General features: G+C 37.9%; 1 protein-coding gene across 1 annotated transcript in view; it reads left to right on the plus strand.

Moving 5' to 3' along the window:
- Positions 1-65: 65 nt before the first annotated feature.
- LOC113075330 (protein unc-13 homolog B-like) overlaps positions 66-14,928 on the plus strand; it is a 37,869-nt gene continuing 23,006 nt past the window's right edge. The window contains 13 exon segments of the mRNA XM_026248033.1: positions 66-320; positions 431-521; positions 10,111-10,157; positions 10,346-10,424; positions 10,783-10,788; positions 11,432-11,506; positions 11,599-11,692; positions 11,695-11,715; positions 11,718-11,765; positions 11,768-11,815; positions 12,376-12,603; positions 12,695-12,836; positions 13,983-14,152. Coding sequence (XP_026103818.1) covers positions 298-320; positions 431-521; positions 10,111-10,157; positions 10,346-10,424; positions 10,783-10,788; positions 11,432-11,506; positions 11,599-11,692; positions 11,695-11,715; positions 11,718-11,765; positions 11,768-11,815; positions 12,376-12,603; positions 12,695-12,836; positions 13,983-14,152 — 1,072 coding nt within the window. The 5' untranslated portion in view covers positions 66-297.

Consider the following 14,928-nt stretch of genomic DNA (forward strand, 5'->3'; position numbering starts at 1 on the left):
TTTTCTTTTCAACAACACTAGTCCTGTGGACTCCAGTCGTTTTGGGATCTTCGGGGAAACCTCAGCCAAGCTAGTTCCCAGCTCAGTGAGACTGGTCAAGAGAGTGCTGCTTGTTCAGAGTTAGAGGAGTCCTACCATTCCTACCACAGTACCGGCTATCAACCATCCAGAAATGGGCATCACCCTACCAATGAACAAACCTCCTGGGGGGAAGATGAAGGATTGAAATCCTCCCAAGAAAATGGAAAGGGTATAAGCTGCACCATAAGAAAGGAAGCGGTTTCTCAAGTGGACAAAATGCCTAATAAAACTCTCAAAGGGTAAAGATATTGTGTTGGCTTATGGTGGTTTTCCAGTGCACATTTGGTTACAGTATAATGACTATTCAATAGCATGAATTAATTTTTCATACAATGTTTTATTTTTCTAGCTTCAGGGACGATGGAATGCCTTTGCCATTCTCTCCATCCAGATTGCGCTGGCTTAAGGCAATCAACAAAGTGAGAGTTCAACTTAAGGAGGTATAGTAGGGAGCTCATACCATCCATCTCCTTTGTCTATTCCTTTTTCAGTTGTTCCAGTTTCACACTTGAAATCAAACACTACCACATTTTTTCCCTATAAACCTGCATAGTTATTCAGCATCTTATCAATCAAATTATCATTTGAATTTGATCTGCTTACCTTAATTGCTTTCTAGGAGGCAAGTATGAATTGCACAACCCCATTCAGCTCATTCATGAACATCTGTTTTGGATTGGTTGAGTTCAACATTTAAGATTTAAACTTGTGAAATGTACATTCTTGAGACTATGTTCTTGTGGAAATAGTATTGGTTTGTTGGTTGGTTGCAACTTGGAGATATTAAATTCATGAGTGCAATTAATGTGGTGATATACTACTTTGGTATTTTATCGGCTAGGCAAGGCATGCTGGATTCTCAGCCTAGACCTAACAGCCTCAATCTGCAGGGGCCAAGGTCAGGCTCTGAAGAGTTGCTGTTGATATCGCTGATAAAGTCTCAGGGAGTAATTACGCATTGAGCGGCAGGGAGCTAGAGATAGCATACGTCTTGAGAGTACTTAATGACTAGTTAAAGAAATTGGGCTTGACTTTTAAAGTTTCACAAAGTAAAGTACATAGCTATTGTTTATGCCTAATTATTCAAAGTGGAATGTGGAATGTTAAAGATGTGAATACAGTAATGTGGATTTAAAATAACAATTTTAAAGGAAAAATAACAATAAAAGGCCAGAATGAAGTTTTTTCCATCAATCATTTTAAAAACCGGAATGCTAAAATATTATACATTATTACAAATAATTTATTTAATGCATGTACACACACATTTTTTTTATTTTATATTTAATTGATTTACCCAAATTATACCTTTTTTTATTAAGTGTTCAATAACATAAATTATCATAATATAGATTTATTTTCCTTTTTTGTTCATTGTTCTGTTTGTTTGTTTTTTCTATATTTTTGCCCTATGTTACTCCTCTTTTTTTCACTCTCTCTCTCTCTTTTCTCTCATCTTGACAAGCTAGGTAATTAGCTATTGCTGTTGTCCCCCTTCGTTTCTTTCATTTGACTGCCACAAATTGAGTGTGTGAGCCACTAGAAATAAATTAACATTGCAGGCACTTATGTGGCTTGATCACCTCGCATTGAGTCTTAATAAATCCAAATTAATAGTGTCACCAAATCATAATGGCAGATCAGATTAGTTCAAGCTTAGATTGCTTTGGATAGAAAAGTGCCCGCTTAAGAATTTGTGTTACAGAATGTCTATTTTTTTTAATGTATAATGTGTACAGGTGGAGTAATTTATTCTGATAGCCTAACGTCCCTCATGCTAATTAAGTGGTCTCACATACGGCGCTCTTCATTGAAGCTCCATTATAGTGATTGCTGCTTGAGGCTTGTGGTGGATACTTATGTAAAAGCTGCTAAATTAATACAGTGGAGACAATGGGTGTGGTTTACACACTGCTTAGCTCCATGCATTTTTGTGTGGAGAAGGATGTAAGAAATTATTCGAGTTAACCTTATTCTTATAAACATCTACACTGAAGTAGTTTACAGGCTCCGGTATGCTGCTATATCTTACAAGCATAAATCAAACACAGACAAGACATTTCATATAGATTTCCAATATTTCTCCAGCCTTAAAGGTGTAATAAGATTTGGCTAACTCCTAAATGGCCCTATCATATTTAGTATTGTTTAAAATGATCTTTTATAATTATTATTCAGATTGTGTACCATATCATGTTTTTATTTATAGTGGATTGTTAAGCAGTATTATAACATTCCTGTCATTTGGTTAATTGATTGTACATTATTTCTGCCTGTTGAAATATTTCTGACTGTGAAAATGAAAGGGGATAAAGTGCATTGTAACATGCACGTTTACTAGGAGGCAGGCACATAGCAATGCCGATAAGAGAGTATGGGGAAATAGAGGAGAGATGGAATGCTGGCATTTTGACAATTCCAGATTAGCTTTGTGCTGGAATACATTGCCAGAGGACACCGTGAATAAGAGTGAGAGAGTGAGGGAGAGAGAGAGAGCGAAGAGGATGTTTGAGGCAGAGATGCTCCTCTGTGACCGTGTCACTCTAGCCTAGACTGGAACCCACTCAACTGTGCTGATGTCTGTGTGTGGAGAGGGTTGTGTCTGCTTCTTTGTTCAAGATGTGTTGGATTGCCCCAAGTAGCCGATTGGATAAGTCCTTGCAGAACAAGTGTGTTGATTAGGTCAAACATTTAAGATCCAGTAGCTGTTTTATATGCAGGTGGTTTGGATGTTGAATCTTCAAAGTGAAACTTGATTTTTTTTCTTTTTTTCTTCTGAAGGTAAGTTTTATACTTTTGTGTACTTTTTCAGTCTTGTGATGATGATTCGTATGAAATTTGTCAAGGAATGTCGAGGGCATTTTTCATCTGAAAATCGATTTTGGACGAAAATGATTTATTCCTTTAATGGAACGTTTCTCTAATTTATGAGGTTCATCTAAAATGTTGAATGCATGATGGTGTTTTATAAACTAAAGGTGGATATTTATTGTAATTTTAATTATTGTTAACCATGTAGTTCAGTTTTCAGCTCGTTTAAGTCTTAAAATATAGATTTGAGTCCTTTTAAATAGTGATCACAGACACCAAACACCAGGAGTAATAGAAAGTATTTTTTATAAAAATATTGTAAAATATATATAAAAAAATTAAAAAATAAAAAATTGGCTCATTCTTTTTTGACTGCAGATACAAAATAAAGTGGACAGGGTAGAGCACCTGCTTTGGGATAATTTTGTCCTATTATGAAATATTACCAGCTGTTTTATATTTTAATTTTTTCAAATGTAATTTATTTCTATGATGCAAAGTAAATTTTCAGAATCATTACTCAGTGTCACATGATCTTTTAGAAATCACTCTAATATGCTGATTTGCTGTTCAATTACTGTCCATTATTAATTGATGCCCAGTCTTTAACAGTTTTTGATGTTGTTGTTATCATCAACACTAAAAACATTTTTACAGTGATACATTTTTTATAGGATTCTTTAAATAGAAAGTTTAAAAAACAGCTTTTTAAATACCAGTCTCTTCTAAAATCAATTTGATGTATCCTTGCGGAATAATTTTTTTTTTTATTTCTTCTTACCCTAGACTTTTAAATGTATCATGGATACCACAAAATAAAAAGCAGCACAACTGTTCTCAACATTGATAATTATAATAAATGTTTCTTGAGCAGCAAAGCGTCATGTGACACTAAAGATGATGCTGAAATTACTGATGCTGAAAATTCAGCTTTGTATCACGGGAATCATAGATTTTACAAGAAACTGTTATTTTAAATTGTAATAATATTTCACAGAATTACTGTTATTATTTATTTTTATAACCAAATAATTTGCAGCTTTGGTGAACATTTAAAAAATCGTAATTATTCCAAACGTTTTGACCGGTAGTCTATATATTGTTGCAGTTATGACAAATTCTAGACTGTGTCAGTCAGATAAATTATTCATTTTTAAGGGAAGCCAGCAGAATTTACAAATCAATATTTCACACTGGCTCAAAACATTCTGAATTTAATAAAACTTATATATGACTTGGCCTATGTAAATCAGGAGCACCACTACTAGTGAGAGCTGATTAACCTGAGAAGTAGCGGAGTAGTGAGCAGATAGTTTCGTATTAGAAATTCTGAGGCATATCTGTCTCTTGGTTTTTAATTGCAAATTAGGCAACAATCTGAAATATTTTGATACCTGAGCTATCAGCGGAATAAATGTCACAGAAATTGGTTCACAATCTCATCTAATTCCAGCAAGTTTAACCAGGCCTTTTTAGTCACATATCAGTAATGGCTTCATTGGTCCTTCAAAGAGTGTCTCATTATTGGTTTCTGCCAACTGTGCTCTTATCATGTGAACACAAAATTCAACCGTTTGGGAGATGTTGGACGGAGGTTAAACCTATAATGGGAATATTTAAATGTGACTTTGAAATTCAGAGTATTTAATACAAAACTTTATGGTAAGTTACTGCAACAGGGGACATTAAATGTTAATTATATACAAAATTAGAGCACACTGATTGTCGAATTTTAACTTGAGCTGTTTTAACTTCAAGTAATTAAAATATATCTCAAAGTGCTCCGTTTGAAAGTATGTCATTTCCTGTATTAAATGGTAAGTAAAAAATCCATCATAAAATGTGCTGTCCCTGACATTTATTTTAGCCTATTGGAGACACGTGGCAGCCAGCCAAAATGTGCCCTTGAAAGCCGCCAACCTAAACGCTCAATGTTGAAGTCACAGTAAAGATCATGTTGGCCATTAAATGCTTTTGGAGAATAACACAGAGGACAGTATCTGAATTTCAATGACTGCCTTATTGCTAACACATATTACAGGAAATAGTGTATTTACACATCTGCATTATTATTGGATATAAAGGATCTCAGAACATTGTTGATAATAGACTTGAAACATTATGTGAACTACAAGACAATAATCATGTCCCAACATTATCTACTCATTATTACACCAATATCTAATTGTCATAATTATTTATATTTCAACCTTTATTTCAGTGTAAATCAGTATTTGTTTAAAATAATTGAACGTGGTAAAAGAGTGTCTCTAAATAAATGAAAGTGAAAAGCCTCGAGTGTACAGATGAGACTAGCTTACATTTTGTCCTGACAGGCAGGAAATAGGGTGAAGCTGCTATTAGACCCAGCAGGTTCTGATTAACAATCATGATGCACAGTGAATACAGCTGGCCTGTCACCCTCCGTGTGCTGTAACTGTTACTGTTAGAAGAGCTGACAGGCAAGAAGATAATATGTTGTGTTCTATGTGGAATATGCCCCACCAGTTTGGCAATGTCTGGACCTGAATTGTTTCTACAACTGAATGCTTAATATGAGCTGAGTGCTTTCCTTTATGGGGAAGTCATGGCTCGTGTGAACTCATGTGAGTTCGAGTCTCGGGGTGGCAGGAATTGTAGATGGGGTGCTCTCTCCACCCTCAATAACATGACTGAGGTGCCCTTGAGCAAGGCATCGAACCCCCAACTGCTCGCCGGGTGCCGCAGGGTAAATTGCTGCCCACTGCTCTGGGTGTGTGTTCACAGTGTGTGTGTGTGTGTGTGTGTGTGCACTTCGGATGGGTTAAATGCAGAGCACAAATTCTGAGAATGGGTCACCATGCTTGGCTGAATGTCATGTCACTTTTTGTACCTTTAAAAAAAAAAGTTTGCATACTGCATAATCGTCCGATTTGATTAACCATGTACAACTTTACTCCCTGAGCTGTTTTTTTTAACCCATGTTCATTAGGGATCTTTTTCAGCTGCATATGTTTTAACATTATAACAGTTAATGACTACAGTAGGTTAATTGGCAAGCCGTTACAAAGGATGCTTTGTACATCCTTGTAAACACAGTGTAAACCTTCTGTAATCCATTTTACTGTCTGTGGTACTTTTTCAGTACATGGCAGAGATCCAGATATATTTACTATTACCCTCTCTCTGTAATGTGACTTTTTACTTGGGTGTGTATGAGAGAGTTGGCAGTGTTAACACTCTTGGTTTGTAGCATTACTTTTTTATTAAAGTCTCCATTAGAATAAATTATGAAACTGCATTCAGCACCTCAACTGTGCACTTACTTTATAGTATGTAATGAAATATGTGGTCACAAGCTTTGTTCCAAGTGATAGTGTTCTGCCTTCTAAGGTAGAATCCTAACCAATTGGTTTTGGAATGGCCTACATAGGCTGCAGCTCAACTGTGTCACACAAATAGCCTTACAATTAGACCAAATGTATTTTTGTAGGCTGCACAATTAAGATGGCTACCTTTCAAATTGGGAGTGCCTCTGCAGGAAGCTCGCTAGGTTTTAGAACTGCACAATAGCATCAAGCAGTGCAAAAGACTGAATGGTCATGAATATAAATGTTGATTATTTTAGATTGATTGTGCATGCTTATATATAACTGATTCAAATTTCAATATGTCTGTAAAATATCTATGCATGACATTGTCCTAAAATGTCAGGTGAGCGTGAAGCTCTGTTATGATCTTGACTGAAAAATGCTTCCTCGTGTACTGTAGGTGAAATGCAACAGCTCTGTAATCGCATGCACCAGAGCTTCAAGCTTCTGGTCAGCACCTGATGCACACCCCATTCTAAGGGATGTTATCTCGGAGTCGTTCCAATGAGCAAGATGAAACAAATGGGTCGGGTGAACTTCAGCAAAGAATGTCTAAGAAAAAAGAACTTGGCAAAAAGAGGACCCAGAGTCCCAAGGTCAGTCAGAGTCTACGCAAGAAGATCCAGAAGTTCCTCCAGGGATCAGGGGAGTACACTGCCTATGACTCCCAGCACTCTCCAGTGGAGATAGAGGACGACATGTTCATCTGTGGCATTAAGAGAGATCCCTCTACTCATGAGTGTAGTCTCTCAACCCAGCGTAGTTTTGAAAGTCAGACTAAAACCTCCAAGAGTGCCGTTATTGGGCAGGGGAGGCGTAATAGTGATGGCAGTATCACCATTCCATCCATCATGGGAATGAAAGAATTAGAGCCCAAAGACCAAGCAGAAGAGAGTGGATGTGTAGATGGAAGAGGTGCCATGGATAAACCAAGCCGAAGTAGGGACAAGGACAAGAAAAGAGAAGTAGGGTCAAGCACCATAGTGGAACACATTTTGAAGGAGCTACAGGGGATTAATAAAATCCAAGAGGAGATATCAGATTTGCGACAATACCTGACGTCTGTAAGTGGCTCAGTAGATGAGGTGTCTTGCTGTGTAGATGCTGTACTGTTGGAAATTGAGGAGATGTATTCAGTTGGTGCTGTAGGGAATCCATCACCTCGAAGAGTTGCGGCTCATCAAAGAAGTCCAGATAGGCAGAATGCCGTTCCTCTCCCGCAAAGTAGAAATAGAAGCCCAGTAGTAAAGCATCGAAAATTGGAGAAGAATGAAGGCAGACCTCTGTCGGCTAGACCGAATGAGTTAGGGTGTGATGTGGAAACTGATTACAGAGATGTACCAAGAAGAACCAAATTACACAATCCCAAAGCTTCTGACAACTTGGATGCACCCTGTTCCAGATTTAAGAAGTCCAGCTACTGTCATCTTTATGGGCAAGATTTTACAAGCACTAGTTCCTTATCCTCAGGTCACAGTTCTAACAGTCGAGATCAAGGAGGAAGTTATTATTCTAGGGAGACTGACCAAGAGAACAGTGGTTGGAGACGTTCGGAAATGCAGTTGAGCGTTAGTGGAGAAGGTGGATGGAGTGGAGACACTGGATGGAGTGAGGAGGATTACTGCTCCTGCCAGAACAGTGCAGATGAATTGGAAACTGTTGGACGCCCAGATACATGGTACAGGTACAATGGTGGCGAGACCAGTCATTCATCACGTAGCAGCTCTGAACACCCTATCCTTACTGTTTGGAAACCATGATTCCCCATCCAGCTCATCTAGTGTTGTAGATTGGAGGCATTCAAAGAATCAAACTATCAGTGACATTTGCTGCGACTGCACGTCAAATTGCATGTACTCTCGCAGTTCTGGATACCACACCATGGATGCATATGCTGATGAATCGTGTAGTGGGCCTTCCCGAAGTCTTAGTTGTTCAACCGTTGGAATGACAGACTGTGATGACGGTTGCCAAAATCTACACTCCTCATGTGAGCATTGCCTCTGTGATGTGGATTTGGAGAAAGACTGGCCAGACGGCGCTTGCACAGATGTGTACGACCCAGATTACTCTGAAAATACGGACACTGAAGAGTCACAGCCATCTAATCTAGGATATGATGTTGTAAAGATAAGTAAAGCCATGCTAACCTTCCACTCCGCTCTAAGGGGAGCCTTGACAAAGCTTGACACACCTGAACCCCAGTGTCTAGATGAGGACACCAAGTCTGTAGTCCCAAGTCCCTCCATATCCAATGACCTTGAGGAGGATAGCACCACATTCAGTGACTCAAATGTAGACACTGTTGAACCTTCTGATGGTGGCGACTTTAGATCTCAATGTTTCTCCTCAAAAAGGCCATCGAAGCTGCATTCAATGGGAAGGACTTGAGGGAATTACTAAACCTTCAACGTAATTCTCAAGCCTTTGATCCTCTACTGTCAACTCCTAGCACAATTTCCCCGTCACATACTCCAACTGAATACTATGCATTAGACCACTTAGATACTGTAGAGGAACCTCTAACAGATCAGAATCTGCAGTGTATTCCAGAGCTTAGCCCAAAACATGTGGATCTGAGTTCAGGCATTGTTGATTCTTGTGCTCAACAAATGGCATTTGGCTCAGGTAATATCAAAATAAGTCCCGAGGGCACCAATTCAGGAACACTGGAGGCAGATGTTAATGGAAAACAGGTGGAGCATAGTCTTGACAATGAACCTGCCCTTGAAGACCCTCACCACCAGAAGTGCCTTGCCAATATTCAACGTGTGCTCAAAGAGAAGAGACATCGACATAGATTATCCAGGATTGCCAATGCCTCAAAGAACACTTTCTCTGAGGAGGAATTTAAACAAGGTACAAACATTGCCTTTGTTTATGGTTAGTTATACATGTAATTAAGTTGAACAAAATGTTCCCACTTCTGTCAATCTTTTCTTATTTTAATACCGTTTATCAATTGTTGTTCTTTTCTTTTTTCTTTATTGTCCTGCTCTGTCTTTCAGAGGGAAGCAGGGATGATGACCAGGTCATGATAATATTTTGGTCAATTCTCAGTCGTTATTTCATTTTTTTCATTTTTTCCACTAATGCCAGTTTTCTTTGTCTTTCATCCAAAGTTTATTTGAATGCATTATTTTTTTAAACATATGATTGATGTACAAGGCTGCCTGCTTCTTGAGTTTGCCAAATACAGAAAACTTCTGCGTTTAAAACTCAATGTTTTGTCTTTTAATGGTTACATGTGTTGTTTGCTTCTGTTTTGTTTTACTTGAATGTGATTTGCCATCTTTTTAAATTATTAATAACTTGAAATGCTGGTCTTCGTCTTGCTACATTGTTGCTTTTAAGAGCAGTTGAAACATACCGCATGCCCTTGGGGAACTCCAGCTATCCAGCTGTAGTTCCATTTATCTGAGGAAGAATGCTCATGCCATTTAAAAAAAATAAAATAATAAATGGTTAACCTCAGATGGAAAACACAGATGCTGTTTGCTAAATGTTTTTCAAGGTTTCACTCATTTCTGTCAACAAGTGAAAAGTGTTTTTTGGGCTGTGTTCATATACAGTAATTATCCTAAAATTTATGTTTTTTTTGCTTTGCCATTTCCCCCTTTCATTGATTTTGCGCTGATCTTATGAGTTGCATGTCAGTCATTTCAATCAGATTAAGTACTTTCATCAGTGAGGACTTCTTCTATACAAAGTCATGTTTTGGTTGTCTAGTTTTGGTTTGCTTTCGCAGACCTTTTGGTGAAACTCAACCAATCCTGTGTCCTCTGCATTTATCTTAGGCGTTTCTCAGGTTTAATTGCTTCCCATGTACACACGGATTAATCTAAACTGTGTTTTTTTGATGCCATAGGGCAAAGAAAATGGAGATAATTCAAGACATGCTTGGATTAAAGCTGGGTAAGTTTCTATTTAAGCATTATTGCTAGTTGCATTGTTGTATTTTACTTTTTCTCTTTTTTAATGGAAGTATTTATGAAAATATAGAATTATTTATAAGAAGTTAGTGACATTTTATTTAAGCATTCATTGTCTGTGTATTAATTAAGCATGGAAAATACTCCTATACAAAGTGTTGATATCCACAGAAATGGGAGTGGAATATTTGGAATTGACAGTATGCCAGACCTTCGAAAGAAAAAAGCTATCCCTCTGGTTAGCGATGTGGTAAGTACTCTTTCCATGTGGCCTCACCTTGCATTAAAATGAACAAAAGCTACAAATGTTTTTATTATAATTCTCAAAATAGTATTGTTTTCCAGTAGGAACAGCATCAGTCCAAATCTTTCAAAAATATTACTTTTTCAGTCTTATAACATAAGGTAAAAACACTATTAAGTTGACAAATCTGGTTCAGACAAAAATGTCAGAATATGAGCAGTTTTAAGTTTTATAATCAATAAATGACAGCCATTATAACTTTTAAATTCTGAAGTAAACAACTCTCTGATCTCTCTCCCCCCCATCAAAAACATAAAATTAAACCTCTACAACTCTTTTGAATGCATTCACTCTGCATGGTCAGGCTATGGTAAGTTTTGAGAATAACCCATATGACTGAACCTACCTTTTTTGTGTATATCAAGATCATACTGTATCCACAGGATCAGTATTGCTATAATAGTTTGCAAATACACAGCTAGAAAACATGACAATGCAAAAGTAGGCTGTTACAGTGAAATACCGTACATACTGTATATGGATTATGGTATTAAAATAAAATTAATGAATGTATTTGCAAACCATTTCAACCTTACTTGATATACTATATATGCAAGCTAGCAAAAAATGGTTCTTTCCGCTGGTTTTCTTTTATTAGTTTTACTTTTCCTCCAACATCACTTTCAAAGGGCTGTTTTAGAGCGGGTAGTTTGATTCTATTTAACAGGGTATTTTACATGCTTCTGTTCATACTTAGGCTTAACCGTAATTGTTTGGTTTCTTTATTAACCCCTCATCCTCTTACTGCACAGGCATTGGTTTCCCCTTTTGAGTTCTGGGAATCCCATAGTCACCACCCCTAGTTTTGAAGTTCTGTGTTTTTGCACTTTGGCTTAGATGTTTAGTTTTGACATTTGGATTCCACTTGGTATCTAGCATCTCTTTTACCAGGAGTGTTTAAAGAGATTTTCTATTGGTTTGCACTGCTCTAACATTTATTCTTTGTATGATAGTCACTGGTCCAAGCCAGGAAGGCTGGCATTGCATCGGCGATGGCCTCGCGCTCCTCCATAAAAGATGAGGAACTGGTTAGTTTAACTTCTATCTTTTTTTTTTACTATATTAAAATAAGTGTTTTCTAAATAGATATTTGATTACTTTTACTCTTTAACTTCTACAGAAGAACCATGTGTATAAGAAAACGCTGCAAGCTTTAATCTACCCCATTTCTTGTACAACACCTCACAACTTTGAGATATGGACAGCCACAACGCCACCTACTGTTACGAGTGTGAGGGCTTCTTTGGGGCATTGCGCGGCAGGGCATGCGCTGCACGGAGTGCGGGGTCAATGTCATGAGAAGTGTCAGGAGCTGCTGAATGCTGACTGCCTGCAGCGTAAGTATGAGCACCTGTGCTATGTCTAAACCAAAAGACTAGCTTGACAGCTTCCTTCCTACCTTCATCTGCTGCCTGTGAAGGCCACATTTGTGTGGTTCAGACACAGCCTGATTACTGGTGCTTTCACTTGAAGTCAAACAGTGAGTCGGTTACAAGACGACATTTTTTATTTTTTATTTTTTTATCTACGTATATTAGACATCTGCCTTGTTGAACTCATTTACCCAAATAGACTTCCTTCAGTGACATCTTCCTTGTTGACAGGTCCATTAGCCAAAATTAAGAAAATGATTTAGAGGTGATGCTCACCATAAAATAATCATCACACACATATTTTATAAGTCAGGGTGTTTATTGGATTTATGAGCTTGCCATATTTTACAGTTGTTGGTTTTTTTTAGGGTGTTTTGACAGAGTATTTTTTGCAAATGGAACATGAAAATGCAACAAATATTATTATTATTTTTTTTTTTTTTGTTTGCATGTTATTTACAGTGTCATTAATCCAGTCTCCACAAATAAAAATGTTGTTAAGCGTAGTTAACTCTCTAATTCAGGCGCGGCTGAAAAGAGCTCCAAACATGGTGCCGAGGACCGCACTCAGAACATCATTATGGCCATGAAGGATCGCATGAAGATCCGTGAGAGGAACAAGCCTGAGATCTTTGAGGTCATCCGAGATGTGTTTGTGGTCAGCAAGGCTATCCATGCTCAGCAGATGAAGACCATCAAGCAGAGCGTCCTGGATGGAACGTCCAAGTGGTCAGCCAAGATCACCATCACAGGTTCAAAAACATTTACATGTAATTTTTCTGGAAATGTCATTGCATTTTTAATGTCTCTGACTTCCCGTCGTCTTATCTGTCTTGGTTATAGTTGTCTGTGCTCAAGGACTGCAAGCTAAAGATAAGACTGGTTCCAGTGACCCCTACGTGACTGTCCAGGTGGGTAAAACCAAAAAGAGGACCAAGACGATCTACGGCAACCTCAATCCTGTCTGGGAGGAAAAGTATCATTTGTAAGTATAGACCAATCCTAGACCATCTCTTTGATTGTAGTGTCACTCTTTGTTCCTTTGTTGCTCTAGGCTGTCTTACTCGGAATGTGTGTCACCCAGCTTTTCATCCAGTCTCTTTTCAGTAGTGGAAAAAACTTGTCTGAGTGAATAGGCTGTGGATGAGCCACTGGCCTGTTTTTAATATTATTCAATCCAATCATATCTTAAAGAGATGGTTCACCCAAAAATCATCTGTCATTAATTACTCACCCTAATGTTGTTCCAAACCCGCATGACCTTCGTTCATCAAGGAACATAAATTAAGATTTTTTTGGTGCATTCCGAGAGCTTTCTGATTCTCCATAGACAGCAAGGATCTTTACAAGATCCAGAAATGTAGCAATGATATCGTTAAAATAATCCGTGTGACATCAGTGGTTCAAACGTAATTTTATGAAGCTACGAGGATACTTTTTGTGTGCGAAGATAACAAAAGAAACTAATTTATTCAACAATTTGTCTCTTCTGTGTCACCCTATAACACGCTTTTGGAGAATATCACTTATGTAAACAATGTATGCTGATCTTTGTCAGCAGCACCGTACACGGATACGTTGTTTGTTGTTTACACATTGATCTGAATATAAATAATGTATCCACGAAAATACATTGCATACATTATGTATGTGGTACTCTCCAAAATGGAGAATACTTTTTTGAATACTTCTCAAGAAAACAAGAATACTTTTTTGTGCGCAAAGAAAACAAAAATAATGACTTTAACAATTTCTTCTCTTTCACGTCAGTCTTCGACACGCATTCACAAGAGTATCATGACTCATGCATGTGCATTCCTCTGATTGAAAAACAAGGTGCAGTGAATCTGGGTTCTGCGTCAGAATGCCGTCTCGTATATCAGCAGCACCACACGTATGCGTCGTAGTACTCTCCTGAACCGTGACAATTGGTCCTAAAAATAAAGTGTTACCAAAAATCACACTAGTTCATGACTCAAAAGTGCAATTTATAATTTTTATTTGTCTTAAGGAGTACTTGTGTGCGGCGGACAAATGCAATCTCTGGAGGGCACAGCCTTACAAAATCAAACCCATAGTTTCTGATCTCTAACACAGATTGTGTTGTCATGTGACATGTGTTGTCTTCCAGTGAATGCCATAACTCCTCTGATCGCATCAAAGTTCGTGTTTGGGATGAAGATGATGACATAAAGTCAAGAGTAAAGCAGCGTTTAAAGAGAGAATCTGATGATTTCCTGGGCCAAAGCATCATTGAGGTTCGCACACTGAGCGGAGAAATGGACGTCTGGTATAACCTCGGTAGGTCCTCAGCTGCTGCTTTGTATGTTCTTATTTTTATTTGTATTTTTTTTTTACATTGAGCTTTAGAGTATAGGCTACACCTTGTCTTGATCTCTCTGCGATAATGTAGAAGTTCAGGGAAGTGCGGGATATGGAGGAGCTTGTTTTCACGGTTCCAACAACCGGCAGCATTTCAGTCATATTAAAATTGGCTATTTGATTCAGAATGTTGGAATGAAACTATTGGATAGTTTACACTGATCCAACTAAATCTGGTATAGGCTGATTTTGTTGTGTGAGTGTAAACTAGCCGTAAGAGCAAAGCATCTCCTCAGACGACACTGTGTGCTGTCATTGTGGCTGGATGCATCTTTTTAATGTGTTTGGTCCTTTGTGGAAAACCTCTCTGCTGTGCTTTGACTTTTCTATAAAAGGAAAGGGGTTATTTTGTTGCTAAAATATTAAACCCAAGGCACTTACAGAGCACAAAACATTCACATTGACTTGTGTACTTGTTGGAGGGACCGTTCACTCCCGTCCCCCAAAAATACAAAATCTGTTAAGATTTAGTCACCCTCACAGTTCTGAAATCACATGAGTTTCTTTTTTCTGGAGAAATTTTGAGTAATGTTCATGCTGCTCTATTCCATATAATGTCCGTTTTCCTTGTTAGTATTAGTCATGCAAATGTATTTTAGTTCTTTGTTGTACAAGAAACACCACTATTCTGAATCGTGGGACTTGCTCATGATGATGAATGCTGTAGACCACCTCTCTGTAAGTGGGACGTAGCC

Source organism: Carassius auratus, unplaced genomic scaffold (genome assembly GCF_003368295.1).
Source record: "Carassius auratus strain Wakin unplaced genomic scaffold, ASM336829v1 scaf_tig00016864, whole genome shotgun sequence".
NCBI classification, from domain to species: domain Eukaryota; kingdom Metazoa; phylum Chordata; class Actinopteri; order Cypriniformes; family Cyprinidae; genus Carassius; species Carassius auratus.